Source organism: Microplitis demolitor, chromosome 4 (assembly GCF_026212275.2).
Source record: "Microplitis demolitor isolate Queensland-Clemson2020A chromosome 4, iyMicDemo2.1a, whole genome shotgun sequence".
NCBI lineage: Eukaryota > Metazoa > Arthropoda > Insecta > Hymenoptera > Braconidae > Microplitis > Microplitis demolitor.
Genome location: NC_068548.1, coordinates 13551538 through 13575863, shown reverse-complemented (window position 1 = coordinate 13575863; position 24326 = coordinate 13551538). Strand labels below are relative to the sequence as shown.

Below are 24326 nucleotides of genomic sequence, written 5' to 3'. Positions count from 1 at the left end.
TTCTACCCGTTTTTCAAAGATGGTGTTATCTAACAGCTATTTATAGGTTAGCTATGAATACGTATATGTACATGCACAGCTGTTTGGACTCTTTAAATTCATCAAACTTTTAATATATTAAAATTCGATATATATATTTTTTTATTAAGTTAAAAGTGGAAGTAAGTAATGAGCATATCCGCCATTGTCTTTTATATGAATTTCATCAAGGAAAAAGTGCTGCTGAAGCTCAAAGAATAATCTGTGCAACTTATGGTGACAGTGTTATTGATGACAGTACTTGTCGAAGATGGTTTCGGAAATTCACAAACGGAGATTTTAATTTAAATGATAAACCACGCTCTGGAAGACCTTCAACAATCAGTGACGAGAAATTGGAAGAATTACTGAATCAAGATTCTGCACAAACACAACAAGAACTTGCGAAAAAGTTAAACGTTACTCAACAAGCTATTTCTGAAAGATTACATGCTTTAGGTAAGATTCAAAAAGAAGGAAAATGGGTACCTCATGAATTAACTTCAGAACAACGAGAGAGACGAGTTGACACCTGCCTGTCGTTGCTTTCACGACATAAAAAAAAAAGTTTTTTGTGGAAACTTGTAACAGGGGACGAAAAGTGGGTTTACTATGAGAATCCTAAACGTCGAAAACATTGGGTAGACCCAGGACAACCAACGACATCAACACCAAAACGTAATGTTTTTGGGAAAAAAATATTGCTTTGTATTTGGTGGGATGAGTGGGGCGTGCTATATTATGAGTTACTCAAACCAGGAGAAACCGTTACTGGAGAACGCTACAGTTGTCAATTAAAAAAAATAGCAGATGAAATCAACAGTAAAAGACGATTTGCGGGACAAAAACCTCGACCAGTGATACTGCAGCATGATAACGCCAGGCCTCATAGAAGTTCAATCGTCCACCACACTATAAATGATTTACAGTGGGAAGTTTTACCGCACCCGGCGTATTCACCAGACCTTGCACCGTGTGATTTTCACCTATTCCGTTCATTGCAAAATTACTTGGTTGACAAACACTTACAAAATGAAAACGAAATGCAAAAAACAATAGATGATTTCATTTCGACAAAAGATCAAGCCTTTTATCGCCGTGGGATCCATCAGTTGCCTGAGCGTTAGCAAAGGGTAGTAGATGCTGATGGTGGTTATTTTGATTAAAATTTGTATTTTATTTAAAATTTTTAAATATATTTTTTTTTTGACAAAAAACGGGTAGAACTTTTTTGTACACCTAATATCAACATTTCTCATTTGTTGTAGCTGTTTTTCGACTTTTTCGGCTGATTTTGTCGCGGAGTCGAGGTCCGAATATTTATCTTCTTGTAAAAAAATAGCAAATTTCGGATGTAAACCCGATATAAATGAACGAATAGCGGTTTCTTTAGCTAGCGTAGCTTTTTCTGTCTCATTTTCCCCATCAGTATATTCAATTTCTGACAATGTATTTCGCAAATGTTGGTTTATTCTATAGTTAAAATCCCTAACGCGTTCCTGTGGGCGTTGTTGGAAGTTATCAAATTCTCTCATCCATAGTGAGATTTCTTTAGTTTGTCTAAAGTGTAAATTTAAAAATGAAATAAAGTCGTCAATGCTTGTCGGGTCTACAGTACTAACTCTTTTTAACGGTTCGCCTTTACATTTGGTCTGTAATAATTTTACTAAAAATTCTTCGTCAATATCGTCTTTAAAAATTTTTTTAGCATTTATACATGCTTTTGTAAATGATTCTATTGGATAGCCGTCTTTTGTACCGTCAAAGTCTGGGATGGTTTTTGGAAAGTCTTTATAATCAATTTTATTAATATTACCATTATTTTGAGTTCTGTTAGGATTTAGTGTGAATTGTGAATTTAAATTTGTGATGTCTAATTTATTCATTTCTTATTTTACGCGTTGCACTAATTCGGTTTCGAATTGTTCATTAAAAGTATTTTTTACTCGTTCATGATGTGATCTTAATTTTTGAATTTCATTTACTAATGTTTCTATTGTATCTTTTGCCTCAGGGAGGGAAGTTTCCATAAGTTCTAATTTAGACATTTTTATGAATTTATATTTTTAAATTTATATAACGCAAAAAAAAAATTACAAAACTGAATGATATCGATAAATCGAATTACTATTTAAAAGATTGTAAAAATAAATTATGGTCGATGCGAAGATCTACGTTGCCGTCGGAAGGTTGATGGCGAAGGTCAGCAGGTATGCACGATGTAGGTATCTCAGCACCTAATGATGTTGAACTGCATCCGTCGGGCGTCGTAAATGATGTTGGTAGATTTGATTTATTTAAAAAAAATTTTTTTTTTTTTCATTAACTTCACTCCCTTGAATTTTATTATGAATTTTATTTTTAATTCACAAAATTTTATTTTTTTTCTTGGTGTATATGATTTTTATAAATTTATATACTTTTTTTTTTTTATTATTTTATTTTAGAGCAGAAAAATAAATTTAATTTCAAATCTTGAATAATAAAAATTCAATTTTCAATTTAAATGTTCGACGTGAAAAAATAAATTTTGTTATTCTATCTTAATTATTTTTGAATTTTTGAATTTCAATTATTTAGATTTGTATTATTATTTATTTCACTCACTTCAATTCTCACTTAACTTTTCACGTCTGTTTCACAATTTTACTTCTTTTTTTTTTTTTTATTATTTAGGAAAAAAAAATTTCCGATGTCGACAAAAAAAAAATTTGGTAATATTGTTTTTTGTGTTGCTCAATTTCACTTTGAGAACTTGATGTTAATTTTTGTAGAAAAAAAATTTTCGGATTTTTGAGATTTTACCAGTCTATTCGGGGGCTGTTCGAATCCGTCACTGCCACCAATATTAATTATATAATAAGTTGTTAGGTTCTGGTAGATGTTTTGGCGCTGGCGTAGTTGAGCGGTCGATTTAAATTGGACGTAATGAAAACTTACATATAATTATAAATAATAATTAAGTATGGGTTGAACAGCCACCATTTGGTAGTTGCAATAAACTGGTTGTTTAATTATATATATATTATTTCATATATCTAAATCCGATTTATTCAATTGTAAGGGTATAATTTTGGGAGAGATAAAAAAAATTTGGCTCTAAAATATTCTTGTAGAGCATTAAATTTCCTAAAAAAAAGTCCTTAGAGTTGAATTTGAAAACCTGATATTTCGTATACTAGCAGGGCATCAAAGTCAGGAGTAAACAAAATTATGCAAATTTAAGGCTTTGTTACACTGTCAAGAGAGCGGTGGTAAAAATGGACTCATTTTAACTCTGCCCGGTGTTAAAATGAAATTACAGCGGTTTAGGAGGCATAATTCGGCGGTGTTAAACCACTGTAAAAGCGGAGTGATACTGGTGTAAAAGTGGGGTAAGCTGCGCCCGCTTGGAGTATTAACTTTGAAAAGCTTATAAAACTCAAAAAATGTCAGTTCTTTATGAAAATTAATAAAAAATATCAATTATTGACAAGTATAAAATAAGAAAACAAAGTAGGAAATTGATTGAACTGTTAGATCCAGATATATATATTTTATATTCTTGTTAAACACCAATTATATATGTTATCATTCGCACAAAATCTACATATAGAAAGTGGAAGAAAAATTTTATTAAATATAATAAAGTAAAAAAATTTAATGAATATTATCACGAGGGAATTTCAACTTTGCTATGTATTTATTTATGTTAAGTGTAATTTATTTAAAAATTACAAGATTTTATTCCCACCATTTCAATCACCCATAATTTAATTAATCAATTAAAACACTGGTTAATTGTAGTGAACGAGTAAGTAAAAATATTCACAAAGTAAAATATTTTAAAACCGGTAAAGAATATTTACACCGGCTGCGGCGTTATTTTAACACTACCGATTTTAACACCTATACCGCTTGCAGTTACCACGGTGATTTTTTACAGTGTATTAAAAATATCAATATTACGAGAAAATTCTTAAACTAAAATTTGATGAAGCAAGTAAAAAATGCAATTTACATAAAACGAATAAAGATTAAACTTTTTTATTTGTATTGTATTACAGTTTTTGGACTATATATTTTTTTATTTTAATCGATAATAAAACATTATTTGTTACAATGTGGATATTGCTGGTGATGTCATTACACTACATGTGAACAAATTTAATGATAACTTCATTAAATTTTAGTTCAAGAATTTTCTCGTAGCATTGATATTTTTAGTAATAAAGCCTTAAATTTAAATGATTCTGTTTACTCTAGACTTTGATGGCCTGTTAGTATACAAAATATCAAGTTTACAAATTCGACTCCCAGGACTTTTTTTGTTGGAAATTAAATGCGCTAGAAAAATATTCTAGAACCAAATTTTTATCTCACACGCTTTACTAAAAAAGTCTCTCATAATTTTTTAATAAATTCGTCTGTTGAAAAGTTATTGAAGCTTGAAGTAAAATTTATAGTAAATTTCGAGTTATTTTTAATTTTCTGGCGAAACTATCAGATTTATCACAAAATGTCTTGAGATCTTTTTTGCAGAAAATTTTATTCCATACAAATTATCTCTTATAAAGTTTTTTTGATTTTCGCATACCTTCCTAATTATTTACATTTCAATAATAAACTCTTAAATTCGATCAGAACACTATTTTTTTAGAGCTTTATATTGAAATGGAAATAACTAGAAAGTTAGGCGAAATTTGAAAAAAGTTTATTTGGAATAATTTGTAGGGAACAAAATTCTCTATAAAAAAGATTTGACCACATTTTGTGATAAGCCTGATAATTTTGCTGAAAAAGTAAAAAGATCTCGATATTCACTATAAGTTTGACTTTAAGGTCCAAAAACTTTTCAACAGACGGATTTATCAAAAAATGATGAGAGACTTTTTTTGTAGAGCGTTTGATTCCCTACAAAAATTTATCCTGAGCTCATCTGTACAATGAGCCAGTGGAAGGTATAAAATTCCAACCCTAAAATTTTTTTTATCCCATGTTATTTAAATGGAAAATAACACTAATAATTGGAGTCAGATAATTTATTTATCGTAGTGATAAAGTTCCATGAGACCTCATCCCAGTCACTACATTGGTGACTGCCCGACGTGATTCTCAAAAGGACGCCATTTCGTGCACACATTCCACGTGGCAAATAGCACGTTGAGTGTAAAACATCGCGTCTCCACTGATTGCTGATCGCGACATATTAATTCCGCGAGTCCTTTACAACAGTGAAGTGCGTAAATTAAGTGTTGTACAAGCCCTTTATCACGGCTGATGCATTGTGGGGCATTTTGGACACATGCCGCACTGGTTTATAATTTAAGGGACACAATCGGGGTGCAAATTAAATTGTGATAAAAGTGATCAGTGAATTCCTCTGTAAAATACAGTGAATTAAAATTATCGTTTGCGTTAATTTTCGCCTAGTGATAATTTTTGTGCGACTCGAAGCGTCTCGAACATTCATAAACGGTGAGTAAGCTTCGACGGACACTAATCTGCTTACAGTGGTATTACTAATTTTGTGTTAGTTTTATTGTGTTAGTGTTCCGCATACATTTTCGATGTCGAATCTAGACGACAAGAACGAGGTTTTTTTGGATGCCAACCCAGTGATTGTCAACTCGCTTAAGGCACCTAATTTCAACCCGAAGTGAGTGAGTTTATGGTTCGCGCAGCTCGAAGTTCAGTTTGCGATCCACGGCGTAGCAACTGAGAAAGAGAAATTCAACCACGCGGTTTCTCTCATTGACACCGAGTATACATTGTGGTTGAGACCCTCATCATCAATCCACCAACGACGACGCCATACAATTGAAAGCCACTCTCATCGCTTGTTATTCAAAGTCTGAAGAAGCCAAACTACGTCAGCTTCTAGATGGCGAAGCGATCGGTGACCGATCACCATCACAGTTCCTCCACCACCTTAAACCACTCGCGCTGACCATTGATGACGTAGTCCTCAAAACAAGATGGCTGGCAAACTTGCCTAAGAAGACACAAGAGTTCTAGCTATCTCTCCAACTACAGCTGCCATCGATGAGTTAGCCAAAACAGCTGACAAGTTACATGAGATGTTTCCTGTAATTCACACCGCTGCCGTAGCTTCATCATCATTTTCGCAGGAGACGATGGCACTGCAGAGACAAGTCAGCAAATTATCTCGACAAGTAGCAGCCCTCACGATAGCGTTCAACCAGAACCGCGGCAGATTTCCCGCTTGAAAACAAAACAAACGCCCTCGAAGCGAGTCGAAGCCACGCAAGCTTGACAAAACAGATATCTGCTATTAACGTACAAAGTTTGGTAAAACCGCGTACAAATGTACCCCAGGATGCAAATTTTCGGGAAACGTGGTCACTAGCGGCGGAAAGCGACTCCCTCGCATCTTCAAATCGCCTTTTCGTCGTCAATCTACCCACGAACACTCAATACCTCGTAGATTCTGGTTCAGATCTCTCTGTTTATCCATATGGGCTGATGGAATGCAAACCTACACCAGTAGGATACCAACTTCATGCAGCAAACGACTCGCTAATCGAAACATACAATTGCATCACCCTGTCACTAAACCTCGGTTTACGTCGAGAATTCACGTGGAGATTTATCATCGCTGACGTCTCGAAACCGATCATCGGTGCCGATTTCCTGAGTCATTTTAACTTGTTAATCGACCCCAAACATAAACAATTACGTGACGGCTCCACCGGTCTCCAAACACGCATGGATTCAATACGCTCGGATGCAAAGTGCATCAAATTATTTGAAGGTGATACAGTTTACCATAAACTGTTATCAAACTACCCGGCTATAACGCGACCTGAAGGAATCACTTTAGCCAAGAAGCATTCCACAGTGCACCACATCGAGACGATACCTGGACCTCCAGTTGTGTGCAAAGCGCAACGTCTTGCGCGCAATAAATTGGAACTTGTGCAGAAAGAATTTCACAAAATGGTTCAACTGGGTATCACACATCCATCGACCAGTCCTTGAGCATCTCCACTCCATCTTGTACCCAAGAAATCTGGAGATTGGCAACCATGTGGTGACTATCGACCACTCAATGCGCGCATGATATACAATAACTATCCGGTTCGACGACTCGACAGTTTTACCGTTACACGGTAAAAATATATTTTCAATGCTAGATTTGGTTAGAGCCTTCAACCAAATTCCCGTCGCCGAAGAAGACATCGAGAAGACAGCCATCATCACTCCTTTTGGCTTGTTCGAATTCCCATACATGAGGTTTGGACTCCGAAATGCCACTCAAACTTTCCAAAGTTTCATTGATGAGGTCACACGAGACCTACCGTTTGTCTTCCCATGTGTCAAAGACGTACTAGTAGCTTTAGAGAACCAGGAGCAACATCTCGAGCACTTAAAAATTTTATTTCAGCGCTTACAAGACTACGAACCTGTCATCAACGCAGCCAAATCGGTGTTGGACCAGCATGAGATTAAATTTTTAAACCATTACATCAGCAACAAAGGTATCAAGCCGTTGCCCGACAGGGTAGACATAATTATTAACTTCAAATTTCCTAGTACGATTTCTGTATTACGTGATTTTCTAGGTACCATGAATTTCTACAGGAAATTTATCAAAAATGCGGCAGAAATCCTTGCACCGCTGAATAAATTGCTCGAGGGGCCAAAAGTTAAAGGATCAACGCTGATCGTCGAGACACCAGAGCTCCGACAGGCTTATAACAACGCAAAGCAGGCATTAGCCAACGCTGTAATGCTTGCGCACCCGAACGACGACGTATCTTGGGCTATTTTCTCTGACACATCAAACACAGGCATTGGTGCAGTTCTGCAACAACTAGTTGACGGAGAATGGCAACCACTTGCTTTCTTCAGCAGAAAACTACAAGTATCCATTCAAAAATTATCGACGTACGATCGTGAACTTCACGCCATCTACGAAGCTGTCCGACACTTCCGTCACATTTTTAAAGGTACGCAAGTTGCGATTTGTACCGATCATAAGCCGTTGCTCTTTGCTTTCCAGCAACGTACTGAACGAGTATCACCGTGGCAATTGCGGACATGAGAACATCGTTGCAGACACGCTATCGCGCGTTAAAGTCATTTTAACGCCAATTATTACGCACGAGCTGGTAAACGCTCAGAAGAACGATCCTGAACTACGAAATCTTCTTGACAACGCAGCAACGTCACTACAGTGGCAACGAATTGTCTTTAACAACCATCTGGCTGCAGTTTATTGTGATGTTTCATCAGGTAAACCACGTCCATACGTTCCTGGTCAACTTCGAAAGAAAGTTTTCGACGCGCTGCACTCTCTGGTACACTCTAGCACCAGAGCAGCTCAGAAGCTGGTGAGCAAACGCTACGTTTGACCGTCAATCCAGAAACATTGTCGAGAATGGGCAAAAGCTTGCATAGATTGTTAACGAAACAAGATTCATCGTCATGTCTCATCACCTCTCGCACGTTTTGAGTTACCGACGCAACGTTTTGAGCATATTCACATCGATTAAGTCTCTCTACCAGTATCTCGCGGCTACAACAAGTGCCTGACGATCGTCGACAGATTGACCCGGTTTCTAGAAGCCATCGCACTTAAAAATGCAGACGCAGATACTGTCGCACTCGCGCTGTTTAGAGAATGGATTTCAAAATACGTTGTACCAATTAGAATAACGTCCGACTAAGGAAGACAATTCAGATCATCGTTGTTCCAATCTCTGAATAAATTATTTGGCATAACACATTTGTTGACGACGCCGTATCATCCTCAATCCAATGGACTGGTGGAACACCTACAGCGACAACTCAAGGCCGTACTGTTGTGTCACGACGACACTTGGTATGACGCGCAACCAGTTTTCTTACTTAGTCTACGAGCAGCCTGGAAAGAAGACATAATAGCTACCCCAGCTGAGCTTGTATACGGTAAACCGATTCGTTTATTAGGTGAACTACTAGTTCCGTCAAATAAACACGCAAATGCGGAAAGTGTTTTACGTGATTTAAAATCATATATTAATAACTCGGCACTGGCTGAAACCTCGCATCAGAGAGCGTTCTGTTTTTTGTTTCAGAGACCTCAACACTTGTTCCCACGTATTGGTACGAGTCAGAAAAATTGAACCATCATTCTCAACTCTGTATGAGGGTCCGTACAAAGTCGTCGCGCGACACGATAAATATTTTATTGTGTCTACTACAATCGCACAAATACTGAGATTTCCATTAACAGACTGAAATCTGTCTATTTCGTGGCCGACGACGCATAAAATTATTTTTTATATAATTTAAACCCGTTGAAATTCCTTTATTTCGTTTATTATTTATTGTATTCTCTCTGGCTAGTACTTTCTTCACAACGTAGCAAACATGCTCAAATTATTTTTTTTTTATTGTTGTTTTGCATTGTAAATATTTCTTATTATTTTTCATTTGTAAATAAGCATCATACTTTTTTTTAAGAGGGGAAATACTGTAGCGACTTCGTCACTACTTATATTATTGATATTCATAATTTCAAATAAGTCCGTCAATCATCGATCGTCATCGATCACCGAATATTTTCTCCCACGCGGATACGATATTCGGTAGCAACAGTACACGCAAGTACACAGTTCAGTAGTCGCGTACAATAGAGAAATACACGGCAACTAGCTCACACATATCTAATGCGACCAGCATTATCTTGTATTGTATAATTCATTAAATAAAACTAATTATTTATTATTTTGTTAACACTAATAATTGGAGTCAGATAATTTATTTATCGTAGTGATTAATTTCCATGAAGCTCATCTCAGTCACTACATATGTATGTATATTAGACTATTTCAAATTAAGGGACTATTTTTTTTTTTTTTGATGAACATTGAAAAATCGAAAGGGTATCTTAAAATATGGTGACAGTTAAAATTTTAGCTCTTAATATTGATATTTAGAGGTCACTATCGATAATTTCCGGTTTTTCATTTAGTAATATGGTAAAAAATACATAACTTCGAAAAAATCGAGATACAAGAAATCTCTAAAAAATAAAAATACAACGAAATTACAAAATATAAATACAACAAAAATTGATAAAATACAAAAGACATTGAATGTTACGTGGAAATAACGCTCACCATTTCTGAAGTCAAACTGGCAAGTACTTCTTCGACAGTAACTGCAACTCTTTCTCCTGCTTCACCTCTATGGGAAGTTTTGACTGGAGTGGTCGGACAACCTTAAAAAATTGATTGATACTTAAAAAAAGTGATAGCTGCTATAGGATATGATGTAAAGAAAGTATTTGAACAATCAAAAAGTGTACGCCTCAAACGGCAATATAGTAATTCCATTCTTTACTTCTTTATTTGTAAATATCTTTATACTAAATAAGTCTATTAGTTTTTAAATCTATCCTTAAATAAGATAATTCTTAAAACTTTTTCCGTAAAAATATTTGTTCTCAAAAAATTATTATTCTTAAATTTCTCAATTTTTATGTACACCCATGCCATAAATTAATGAAATAGAAAATTTTTAGAAATTTTTTAGTGATTTTTGCAAGGCTGTAATTTCGTAAAAAATAATCTATCGAGATTTAAAAAATAGCATTTTGCGGCTTGAGATCTCTAGTTTCGACGAATTTTGACCAAATTTTTTTAAGAGCTATGACTTTTGCGCAAGCATAAAGGATAACGCGAGACAAAAATTTTCAAAATTTTTTTTTTCTTTGAGAGACTCCATGGGCTGTGGAAATTTTTTTTTAGCTGAATCGACGCATAGGTCGGTTAGCAAATTTATTCAGCTTTAATTTGGATTTTTTGGAGATTCGTGCGACAACATGTCGCTGAGATATTAGCCTTCAATCAAAACATGATCCTTTTGGGTTTGATCATCGATATTTCAGGTACCAATGATCGCACAGTAAATTTGAGGGTGTTGTTAAAAACTTCAATAAACATTCTACAAGAAAAAACATTTCCTTTCGGAAAAAAAAGTTTTTGTTTCATCATCCATTAGAAGTAACTACAAAAAAATGTTTTCATCATTTTTTGATCATTGGTACCTGAAATATCGATAATCAAACTCAAATAGTATATTACATACTTAGGGAAGTAAAGTAAGAAATGTCGGCTTCGCCTCGGCCAAAAATAACATGCGATATGAAGTTTTCTTATTTACTTTTCGAGGAGTGTATACTAATTGTTTTCTAGTGTATAGCCGCAATTACGGCCTTTTACACTTTTTGCCTTTATATCGCAAACTGCTTTACTTCTCCTCCTCTGCCTTTCGTTGTGCGGCTGTGGCCCGACTTGTGCTTATACTGTACTGCATCATTACGGTGATACCCTGCAACCTCCCTTGTGCAATGGAGGTGCAGTGGCTAGGGAAACCACAGAGAAAACCTAGCCAGTACAGTTCGGTTTGGGTGAAGCTCCAGTGATCGATAAAATTCCCATTTTACCGATCACTGGATCTTCATCCCGCGCCTAGCGATCAGAGACCTTCGTTCAAACCCGACGTGTGGCTAAACGGTCACCCAGCCAAGTAGTGATCACGCTCGATGCTACTGAACTTCGGTGATCGCCCGAGCCACGCGCGTGTCGAACGGCTGCCTCAGCCGCTGAGGAGTGTATACTATTTTCTCGTCGACGGAGGTGGAAAGCGGCAACTTCGTTTTGCACAGCGGGACGAAAGTTGACGCTTTCCGCCCGGAGGCGAGAAAAGGATCATTTTTCATTTGAAGGCTGATACCTCAGTGACAAGTTGTACGAATCTCCAAAAAAATTCAAATTACAGCTGAATAAATTTACTAACCGACCTATGCATTGGTTGAGCTGAGTAAAGTTTCCACAGCCTGTGGATTCTCTCAAAGAATAATATTTTTATTTGTCACAGCACATAATATCACTGGGTTACAAAATTAAATCGTTGATCTATTTTATAAATACTGTTAATTGTCTGACCTCATGAATACGTGAATAATTGAATGCAAATTATAAAATTGAGCTCGAACAAATAATTGATTTAATTAATTTGAATATATTTGAACATTGAGTTGATCGCAAAAATGTCATGAGAATAAGTAACATGAATTCAGAGGTTACCGAGCGAAGTTAATTATTGAGCACTTGAATTACTTTTTTCAGTAGCACCAATGCATAAATAAATGAGGTTATTGAGTTTATATTATTTATGATCACTTAATTTAATTAATTTGAATGAGTTTGTAATAAATTGCACTAAATTGATTTTATCTGTTGAACACGTAGTACCATGATTGCAGAAGCTTTGAAGTAAACACTGGATATAATTATTTATTAAATAAAAAGCACCTGTGATGTCTCCCGTTTGAATAACCTCTTGAGGAACTTGGTCGTTTATCACTGGAATTCTGAGTTCTTAATCTGATTTAATTATGAGTTCTGGGGCCCACAATTACAAAAATAATTATATTTTTGATGAGCTTATTAATTGCGGAATTTATTTAAGTTATTATTTTTAATTTTTCACTCGAGAGGAGCGCACAATAATATGATTTTAAATAACACGTGTTATCACTTGAATGTGTAAATGCGATAGATAACTGTGGCCGTCTTCTCGACACGAGGCAGGAAAGAGTAGATGCGCTTGCGTCGCACAGCGCATGTCCAAGTTTAAATTTACAGACTAGGCCCCAGTAGGTGCTGCCTCTATCTACCGGAAGTGAAACTATATTTAAATTTAAATTTGTTAAAGATTATGAGCTTTTCAGAGCAAAAAACGTGATCCTTTAATTTTTTCAAAAATTTGATCGAGTGAAAAAAAAAATCGGCTGGTTGGATTAATCAACATCATACTGGGTCACATATTATAAATAATGGAATCAGGAAGGGTAATGAAAATGACTCAATCGCTCAGTCAACATCGCTTGGCTGGGTCATCAATGGCTCATTCCATACCGCTACATCGAAATTAAAAGCGCATGATCATCATGTTACTGTTGATGATCAAGCCACTCCCCGATTTATATATAATACCTATAGCAAATTAATTTTCAGCCCAATAAAATCATGCTGATGTTATGTCCAACTAGTAGCTTGTACTGTGATGTTGGGCAAGTTATTATTATTATTATTGGTTCTAGTCTTTCGACCAATAGACCTGGATCACACTGAGTAATTATCTGGAAGGTTTGTTATGAAATGAAAGTTGCTGAATGTATGAATTTAACTACTATATATTATACAATTGAAAATTTTGATGATGTGAATACAATAACTTGATATCAAAAGTATTAGGTGGCTAGTCAGCCGAATCTAATTTACAATAAAATGGTTACGATGAAATTCATTTTAAATACTAGAGAGGACTATAGAATTTTGGATACAATACATTCTTTTATAATCTTTCCGTGTGTTGGAAGTGTTTCTATATTTTGGCATACATAAACTTAAAAATTACAGTACCTGAAGTTGTGAAGATTTGAGTATATTTCTGGTTTACACTGAGTTTACTGTATTATTCGTGATTACCATTGATTTCGGCGTTAACTTGATATTTCTAAACTGACTGACACAATATTTACTAAACACTAGTAATATAATTAATAAAATAAAGTGTGAGGACACTTGTACAATTAAATAAGAATTAATAATAAAGTGTGAGAAAACTTGTATATAAAAACAAAAACTAGTACGGAACTAATGTAGAAGTGTGAGAATACTTGTAAATGAAAAACTAGTACGAAACTAGTGTAAAGTGTGAGAACACTTGTACTTAAATTTTCTCGTCCTTACTGACCCAGGACTGAGAACTGAGACTGAAACTCTGTGACCGAGAAACTGCTACTAAAAAAAAACTCACTATTTTAGATTTTGCGGCCCTTTTTATGTATTTTACTTTATCCTATTTTGTCTATTGTTTGGGGGAAAACTGTGTCCAATCGATGTACAGTTCCTTTGGGTCCTTTCCCTTTCCCTATGAATTTTCTTCGGGAAATGGTAAAGGCCCACCCCGATGCAGGCCTATGTATGGGAGCATACACACATACACCCACATGTACAATATTACATGTGTAACAGTATTTTAACTTATTTATAACTTTATATAGCAAAAATTTATATCTATTTTTATAAATTTTCCTTCTGATAAATTTACTTTAATTTATTTATATAAACTTTTATGTCTACGCTCATAACTTTTATTTATTTAAACTCTATTAATTTATTTATTTGGTTTATATAAAGTTTTATATTTATTTGCATGAATTTTATTTATATAAATTTTATTAATTTACTTATTTATTTATATAAATTTTTATATCTATTCTCATAATTTCTTTACTTATGTAAATATTATTAGTTTATTTGTTTAATTGATAAATATTATTTATTTTAATATTATTTATTCAGATAATTCTTTTATTAATTTTCTTCATGTAAAAATTATGTATTTGAATTTCCTTAAAGTAAAATGTATTTTTCATATTATTTACGTGAATGTTTTGTGTTAAAAGTCTTTTGTTTAAATTTATTTCATTTAAAATTATTCATTCGAATATTCTGGACAACGTGTCATTAAAATCATTTTTTTCCTTGGATATCTATTTTACGTTTACGTGGGCACCGAAATAGTATTATCTACAAAAGTGCACTTACATATGTAAGGCTTATAAGATTATATACTTTGTTTATTTTATTTATTTAAAAATGAGTCATTGTTAAACTTTCAATTTTTCTTTTAAAATATTATAAGTACACTTTTGTTGATAAATATTTTTTTGTTAATTCCTAAAAAAAATTGTTTCCAGATGGCCTTTGGGCCTTCATTCTATTGTGACCCGAAGGGTCATTAAAAATGCATTTGGATGGTTGTTCTAGTATTTTTACGTGCGTCAGAGCAAAACTAGTTTACTAATTCTAAAACCTTTTTACAACTAAATTATTTCTTATCGCTCTAGAATTATTAAAGAAAAATAAATTTTGGTCGCCACGTAATTTTAATAAGAAAATAAAATTTAATATAAGAAGTTCAGCATCTGAGCTGGACGTAACACTGAAAAGTGAAACAGCTGATTTTTCGGCATCGTTCTATAGCTTCGTTAATTTATCAAGAGAAAGACCTATTTTACTTGCGCCACACGACGTTCGAATATTGAACTTTAAACGCAGGAGCATTAAAAAAATTTTTACAGAACATTTTCACAAAGTTTGTACCAAATTGGAGAGGGTCACCCCGTAAGAATAACTTTATTTGTTAAAATGACCCATATATATGTAAGTGGCATATCCCACTATGACCGAGTAATTGTGGCTACAATTCTTATTGAATCATTATAACAGTAGTATACTTTTTTTGTAGGCAATTACCTTGAGTAAGTTCGGAAACGAGCAAAACCGGTCGATTAGTTCGGAACTCATGAGTGTTTAAAATTTTTTGATTCTTATAAAAACTACCTTTTATTGCTTTATCATTGAACAACTTCTGAGCCAATAGTCATGACCCAATTTTGTAAAATGGATTTTAAAGTTCATGTGATTAGCTTCAGTTCTCGCTATGTAATTTATCTTTTAACGATTCCTCAACTGTTTAACGGACTTGAAAATTTAAAACAAATCTAGAAAATTTAATTTTACAGAATTATCATCGCATTAAGTCTCAATAATAAGATACAACCAAAGTTTTCAAAATTTATGTTGTGCTTTTGAAATAAGCATTCATTAACACTATTATAAATTTATTTTTTATAGCGTTTCAAAGGTATGATAGGTCTATAGAATTATTTTCATAAATTTTGAAAGATGATGTGATTTCACACAAAAATTTTCTTATACGACGCAGTTGCTTCAATAAATCGAAAATATAAAAAGATCATTTACACTCATGAATTTTTATTTACATGATATTGTAAGATGAATTTTAATTTTAATTTCTGTATTAAAATAAGAAATGTGATAGATATGTATTTTTATGATATTTACCTAAAAATTAAATTCATTCATTAAATAAAATAAGGAATATACATTTCCAGTCCGAGTACGGCCGGATGGAATTTTTTGTTTCTTTTTTTTTTGGCAAGTTGAAAGCAAAATAAATTCGAACTTACCAACGTCACCACTACTAGAGCTTTCAGTGAATGATGGTGTTCCTTCAGTCCAAGTAGGAGTTGATCCTTCCGCACTGCCAGTTGGTGGAGTCCACGTCAAACCACCACCTCGACTACTGCTGCCACTCTCGACACTTAATGAAGACTTTGTTACTTTACCGCCATTATCCATTGTATTACCAATGCTCTCAAAATGCACTTCAGAGATACTAAGAGACCAAATAATAATATATCAAAAAATTATCTCTCTAAGACTAAAAAAATGAAATTCTTTAAGCAATTACCTCACGGAATCATGATATGTTTTGGAAATCTGATGAATTTTACATTGTTTAATATTGCTTGATCCGCAATGACTTGCTGTAGAAGTCACTGTGCTTGGGGCATTGCCCCCTAATGCTAAAGTTGGATCGCTTGAACTAACAGCATCGTCGAATGGCGGAGGTGGAGTGGAACAGGTCGATGGAAAGGTACCACCTATAAATAATATACTGCAATTAGTCTTCCAAAATAACCGTTTAGGGAATTATTTTGTTTGTGTTTTAGCAATACCATAAAAATATTTATCTTGCGCTAAGCTATGTAACTATTTATGGCATTAAAAATTTAATTTGTTCGCTATCGAGTAGATATATTAACTCTCCATTAAGAAAAATTACCTTAGAGAACTTATGATGTGTCTACTCACAATGGATTAGAAGCAACTCAAGTATATACTGAATTAAATAATTTTGTCTATCTAAATCTGTAGCATGCTTTTTTATAACAATTTCCGATCAATTACAGTGGAAAATAAAATATGAAACTATAAACACTTGCAAACAAATATAGTGCGATGATAAAATTTGTAATATAACTATCTTATCGTAAATAAAAAAAAATAAGTCACTAATTATCAAATCTTGGTAAATAAGCAATTTCTTAATAAGTAGTCATTTAATATCAAGTTAAATATTGATAAAAACGTTCATACGAAGAAATTCAACAGCAAAAAAAAAAAAAAAAAAAACAAACAAAAGTAAAATATAACCTTGAATATAAACTTTTGTTTAAATTAGTCCTCTTCTATTAGAAACAATAAATTTCTCCATAAGCTAGAAATTGTTAATTTAACATCATTAAAAATAATGATAACTGTAAAATCATTCGGTTCCAGGTAGGACGGTTTGGGGATTTTTAGAACATAGTTTCGTTATGATGTTATCACTGATGCGATCACAAATTTCAATTCACTTCACTGGAACTGTTTTAGCATATATGTAAGACTCTTTTGGAAACAGTGGAAACAGTATACCTAATGAATACAAACGAGTTCAGGGCTTTGGACTTTCGAGAATACGACAACTCGATTTTTCCAGAGAACACATGGCTTTGAATTACCCTCATATATAGGTCATAGGCCATAGTGGATTTTAGTGCACTATGATCTGTGACCTATATATAATGTCAATTTAAGGTCGAGTATTCACTGGGTTTTAAATATATATAATACCTCTCGTATTTAAGAATCTTAGCACCACCAAAAACCGTACCGATTATGACTGAAAAGTCTTTAGTGACTGTCTCCCAGAAGAAAGTGAATAATTCCGTACTTGAAAACGGTTAATATTTTTTCTAGATAAAGCATAATGTTATTTATCATATGTTCTAAAATTTATACCACGCCTTTGTTATTATAGTGTTTGATGATCACTACATAATTTATTGCAATCGGTTCGTTAGTTAAAATAATATCATCAACGAAAATTTTTCGAAATCACTGTTTATGACATTTTTTCGGATGTTTCATATTAACGCTTTGGTTTGATTTAACGCTGATGCTACTCTCTATCTTGATTATTATTCCAAATATCTGTTTAAAAATATTGAAATTATTGAGCATATTCCGGAACAAAACGTTCAAAACGTTCTATGTTGATTATTTTCAATTTCGCGAATTCTCGGAGACTCATACGCAATTCAACTTTTTTCGGGCTCAAAAAGCTCGAACATGTATTGACAATAATGAGTTCGAACTCCTTGAGCTCTTAAACAGCGGAAAGTTTCGAGACTGACCCGCAGGGTCAACCGCTTTTCAGATTTTGTTTATACTTTCGTCGACGATATCTCTCGAACGGATATCTAATAAACACGTCTTTGGCGGCAATTGAAAGTTTATGTTGTGCTGGAGTTGATTCAATTTTGGAATTTATCGATCGAATAGTTTTCAAAGTATTTCAGAAAAACGGAAAAAAACATTTTTTTTTTATTTTTTCATCGACGATAGCTTTTAAACGGATTATTCAATGAAGACGTATTTGGCGAAAATCAGAAGATATCCTCAATTTCAAAAGCTGGTAAGAATTTCAAATAGATCAATTAACTAGTCTTTAAAATATTTGAGGAAAACGAAAAAAAAAAAAAAAATTTTTTTATCATTCTTTCATCGATGATATCTCTCGAACGAATTATCCAATCAAAATGCTTTCGGCGGCAATCAAACGCTTTTATTGAACTTTAGAGCTTAATAGGTTTTAGAATTAATCGATTAAACAGTTTCCAAAATATACGAGAAAAACGAAAATGATAATTTTTTTCCGTATTTTTTTAATATCTCAGAATTTATTTGATAAAATGACTTCAAATTTGCATGAAATTTATGTTCAAGCGTACTTTTGAATGCTGCAAGAACCACCTATTTAAAAAATATAGAAGGCTTACTCACACACACATACACACACACGCGCGCGCGCGTGCACATCTCTGAAAATGTCAGAATAGCATTCAAGGACTTTCAGAATTTGACATCCAATAATAACTCGATTTTTTAAAATTGAAGTGAAAACAATAACTTCTCGAATTTATGAAAATTTTCAATCTTTTTAGAGGGAAGTTAAAAATTTACGGGATCAATTTCTAGATATCGTAGGTATTATTTTTTAAAAGATTCGTGATTGTAAGTCTTTTGGCTCAAAAATAAAAAAATTTGCATATTCCTGCTCCTGCAAACCCCTATAAGAGCTCAAAGAATATTGACGACAAACTGTTACCGTAACTACCGTTGCTACAGGCCAATCATTCAGAGAATGAGGTAAATAGGTAAAAAATCTATTTTGAACAGTAGTTTCACAAAATCCGTTCTTAGTCATGAAAGGAAAACATAGGTCAAATTTGAAGTCTATATAACCTATAGTTTTAAAAATTTCCTTATAAAAGTGACTCTTTATAAAATTTAAAAAATATAATATCAAAAAAAAATGACAATTGATATTTTATTTTTCAAATTATTAAAATCACTATAACTCGGAAACTATGGACTTTAGCGACTTCACTCATAGAACTTTTTTTGCAGAAAATAAAATCTCCTATAAAATTCGCATTAAAATTTTCAGTGTACTTTCATTGGTTTACGTTCTGCAAGCCAATAAAGGTCAATTTCATAGGAAAAATGACTTCCACATCGGACGCAAGTGAAACAGCTGAAATTACAGCTAAGTAACTATGGGCACTGTTGAAAAACACCAAATGACCTACAATTTGCGACCAAAACCGCGTCGACATCATAAAACGCAGCTGATACTTTCGCCGGAAACGAAGCACCCTAATATATATATATATATCATACAATATATATGTCGGAACTTTAGTACGAGCTTAAGTGGTATTCAGAGTATTGGTCTCATTATCAAATACTACTCATTTTCATTTGAATTATAAACAAATAACAATTGTGTGATACGGTGATTTAATATTAAAGAATTGTTCACAAATAATGATACTTAGCAGTGGTGCTGATTGAACCACAGCCGTGATTCAATCAAGTAAAATTCATGGACAAAATACATTTAGTTCAATGAACAATACTTAGATAGTTGAAGAAAACCTTTTGTGAATCGACAGACCGATTTTTTGGTCTATTTTTGCTGATTTATTTTCTGGGAGTCTATTTATTCCGTGTCTATTTTTTCCGGTCTATTTTTTCCGGGTCTATTTTTTTCAGGTCTATTCTTTCCGGAATCCGATATACTTACTATGTTTCAGAATGATACAAGAAATCAGGGGCAAGACGGTTCCCCCGAAAAATTTTGAAAACTAAAATTTTTTTTTCCAAAGCTTACATTTGTGAGTTTTATGTAATTCACATATTATCTCTCCAAGCAAAATAACTTTTAGTTAAAAAAAAAAGTTCCTTCTAATATAACAACTTGTATTGTTTCATTTTTAGAGGTTTTAAAGTTCACAAGCGATTGAAGAAAAAAAAAATAGGGTATTTGAGATCAAATGAAATACTTTAAGTTTTAAAAATAAAATATTTTTTACTTCTGACAAAAAGATCTTCTGACAAAAAATTTATTGAGCCACGTTTATTGCGCAATCATGAGAAATAGCTCGAGACAAAAATTTGCTAAGCTTGTTTCGTTTTATTTTTAAAGTCGACAGGTTAGGGTTGATTATGTAATCATTATTATAAAGAAAAAATTATATCTTTTCTGTCTTTTCTTACAATGTTGTATTAATTACTTAGTGACTGTGAGGTAAAAAAAAAAAAGTTTTAACCATCTTGAACTTTGAGTTTGATCGATTGGTCATTGAAAAACGGTTTAATGAATCAATTTAAAATAGGGAACGGCAAAAATAGTAAAATTTATAAACAATTGAAAAAAAAAAAAATAGTTTGGATTTTGTCAAATAATTTAAAAATTATTTGAGATATCCGAAGTTGAAAAAAAGCTCCTTAAAGAGCAAGAAATTTTCTAAAAATAATCCCTTTTCCTTCCTCGAACTGTAACGAAATTGTTGATAATTTTAATTTAAAATGACAATAGGGTTAAAAATGGATAGCGGCCCTTGCATGGACGTCGGTGGGATCAGAAGCATGATTAAAAAAAAACGTTTTGACTGATTGAATATGATTCTTAAAAAATAAAAAAATTTTAGTACTATCTAAATACATGAATAAAGGATAATCCGTTAACAAAAAAATTTCATCCCAATTTTTAAATTGAGTATGCTTTTGTGAATTAGTTAATTTTTCCCTGTTGAAAGCTTACCTAAAAACGTCGATTATTTCTAATCTAATCAGTTTTTCGTATAATCCTAGAATTTTTTTTTTGTTTTTTTTTTTTTTTTTCAATTATCCTAATTATTCGGTTTTTAGCTTCCCGCTTAGAAAATCGATAATTTTAAAAAATTTCCGGAAGCTATTGTTTTCACCCCGATTTTCGAAAATCAAGTTTTCATCAGATGTCGACGTTTTGAGGTCCTAGGAAGCTATTCTGACTATTTTCAGAATGATGTCCGAGTGGTGTGTGCGCGCGTGTGTGTGTGTGTGTGTGTGTGTGTGTGTGTGTGTGTGTGTGTGTGTGTGTGTGTGTGTGTGTGTGTGTGAATGGTCTATAACTTTTTAACTAATGAATCGATTTGGATGTTTAAGACGGCAATCGGAAGAGCTTGTTGGCCATCAACTTTCCTAGAAAATTTCAGATCATTTAATTAAGTAGACTCGGAAATATTGTCGAATTACGAAAAAAAAAACTTTTTTTTTAGTTTTTTATTGATTTCTCAGAAACGAATTGAACGATCGACTTTAGAATCTATTCAGCTCTAGAACTCAATAAAACGTGTCGAATGCAGCCTTAACCATATCAATCGGTTAATTTGTTCGAGAGATATCTTTGGAGAAAAAAATGGTTGTGACGGGGTGACTTAGCATTCGACTGCCAGGTCAGTCAAATTAAATTTCGCGCCTCATTATCTTACGCACCAGCCCCTGCGACGACCAAATTTTAATTGCTTCGCGCAATGGTGGGGGTAGAGGCCCAATGCACCTCGTCGTCAAAACTCATTTTTTTTTCAAAAGGATATTCTCAACCTAGAAGCCGAGCTGAGCAGCCGCTCAACCTGCACTACTAACTGGTTTTTCTAAATTTACTGGTGCTAAAATTTTTGTCAGGCAGACGCCTTTTTTTGAAGTCTGTTTTCTCGTGAAGTTTTGGTCTACGTTTTTCCCGTCCAGCTTTGTCCAAGGAGAATCCGAGAATGGCTCAACACCTGGGACAAGTCGACGTAAGTTCCTTGGAATAGAGGTTAAATTTATATTTTCAACAAAATTTGTCAAACACGTGAGGGAATTTTCCTAAGTCATTTTATCGTCTTTTATTAATTTAATTTATTTATATATTTATTTAATTGATTTCTATATTTTAATTGATTTATCCAATCACTGTGCATGCCAAACTTTTATTTGTCGTCCGTACTTTCTCGCCACTGTATGAATAAATCTAAATTAAGTTTAGTAAATATTAATTTATAAATATTAATTCAAGATAATAAAATAAAATAAAGTTTGAGTATCCGAGTGAGAATCATCAGGCCCGACGAAAGAGTGTCGCGCATGCGCAGTGGAACTCTGGTTGGTTTCTGCAGTAATTAAATTTATGAATAAATTTTCCAAAGACTAAAATTTCAACTAGTTATTATTAATTAAAGAAACGATTAATTGTAATAAATTTACTCTATTTATATTTATTTATTCTTTAATTATTTCAACCTATTTTCACTATCCTAAATCGAGCCGCGTACTCGGCTATATCAGGCATTTGCGAACCCGGTGCTCAACATCCACAAGAGCATTTTCAGAAGGGCTGTCCGAACCTCCTGGTACGGGGAAGCAAGGGCAGACCCTTACATGGTAAAAAGTGATATTTTTTTTCAAATATCTTCAAGACGGCTGAATCGATCGTTTTTAAATTCTACTCAGCCCTAGAATTTAATAAAACGCGCCTATTGCTACCTCGAACGTCAAAATCGGTTAACTAGTTCAAAAGATATCAGCGTTAAAAAGTTAAAAAAATTACATTCTATGTTATTTTTTCCAGATAAATCAAAATGTACTGTACTAAAATGTGTCTAAAATCTTAGAAACTTTTCCTCTTTATGGTCTCTTTTGATCATCATATAATGCAATCAAACTTGTTCTTAGTTTAAACCATATTATCAACGGAAAAATCGAAAAAACACAGTTTTTAATAATTTCCTCGGATATTTTATATATTATTGCTCTGACCTAAGCCAAAACTCATTAAAATCTTGACTTCGATCATTGACATTGATTTCTGCCTCATAGCATTTAGTTTATTGAACGTAGTCGGAAATTAAAATTTAAAAACCGCTTGTTCATTAATGATTTTCAATTCTTAAATTTTTAAACTTTAGCATAAAGCGTAACTTGTTAGAGTTGGAAAAGCTCATCAAAAAACAATCACATGCAATAAGATTTTCGAGCTCGAAAATATAGTCACATTAGTATTTTCGATTTCCTTGAGCTCGACAACAGCGGGAAATTTTAGGGCTGGCCGACAGGGCCAACAGACGCCCGGATTTTTTTTTATTGTTAAAAGCTACACAACAACATTTTTTTTTTAATTTTTTATTTCAATTGTTATAAACAAATGCATTGTTAATAAGATTGAAAAAAATTTTTTTGGGAATCTAATCTTTGATGAAGATAATGATTAAAAAAATCGTTTCTTAAAAGAAATTTTTTTTGCTATAAAATGCACTTTCTAGTTAATAATGTTTTGTTATTGCTAAAAATTAATATTAAGGAAGCATATTTTTTAAATCACGTTATCTATCATTATTTATCATGTTTTCTAAAATTATGAGAAAAAAAAATTTTATTTGATTTCATTTGTTTATTAAACAAATAATTTGTGGTAATGGTCTATAATCGGGGCTCCACCTGTTTATATCAAGCAAAAATCAAAAAATGGACAAATCGCTGTGAATCAAGTTTCATTCTTCAGCGTTTTGTCGGCCGTGCTACACTGCACTAGTTGACATATTTTTCTTATCATTCTATGCATTGGCTCTTAAGTCAACCACCAAAACTTAAGGTATATGCCTATTTGCCATGATGTTTGTAGTTTCTCCCAAAGTATGTCTGTAGGTCGTATAGTAAAAAAACGGAGGTACTATTATCTTTGATCCCGCTGAGACTCTCCTCGGAGTCGGTTACCAAGGGAGAAATCAGTAATGGACGATTCTATTACGAATGTAAACAATATTTGTGCTAAAGTTCGAGCTATAGGTGTGATGTTATATAAACAGTTGAAAAATAGATGTTCGTGAGACACGGCAGTCAAAAACAAATAGCAATCATTGTTGAAATTAATTTTGCTTACCGTTACTATAAGATTTATTGGCATAATATATAGTCTCTTAAGATAATTATGATTTTCGTAAAAATCGGTCAAGCCGTTCTTCA

At 33.1% G+C, this 24326-nt stretch overlaps 1 protein-coding gene across 4 annotated transcripts in view; it reads right to left on the bottom strand.

The window, feature by feature from the left end:
- LOC103579907 (phosphatidylinositol 4-phosphate 5-kinase type-1 alpha) overlaps positions 1-24326 on the bottom strand; it is a 228798-nt gene that overhangs the window by 39116 nt on the left and 165356 nt on the right. For all 4 annotated transcript variants that reach the window (XM_053738618.1, XM_053738619.1, XM_053738620.1 and 1 more), the window contains 3 exons: positions 16363-16555; positions 16079-16287; positions 10128-10228 (listed from right to left, as the gene is read on the bottom strand). In XM_053738618.1, the coding sequence (XP_053594593.1) occupies positions 10128-10228; positions 16079-16287; positions 16363-16555 (503 nt within the window). The remainder of the gene's footprint in view (positions 1-10127; positions 10229-16078; positions 16288-16362; positions 16556-24326) is intronic.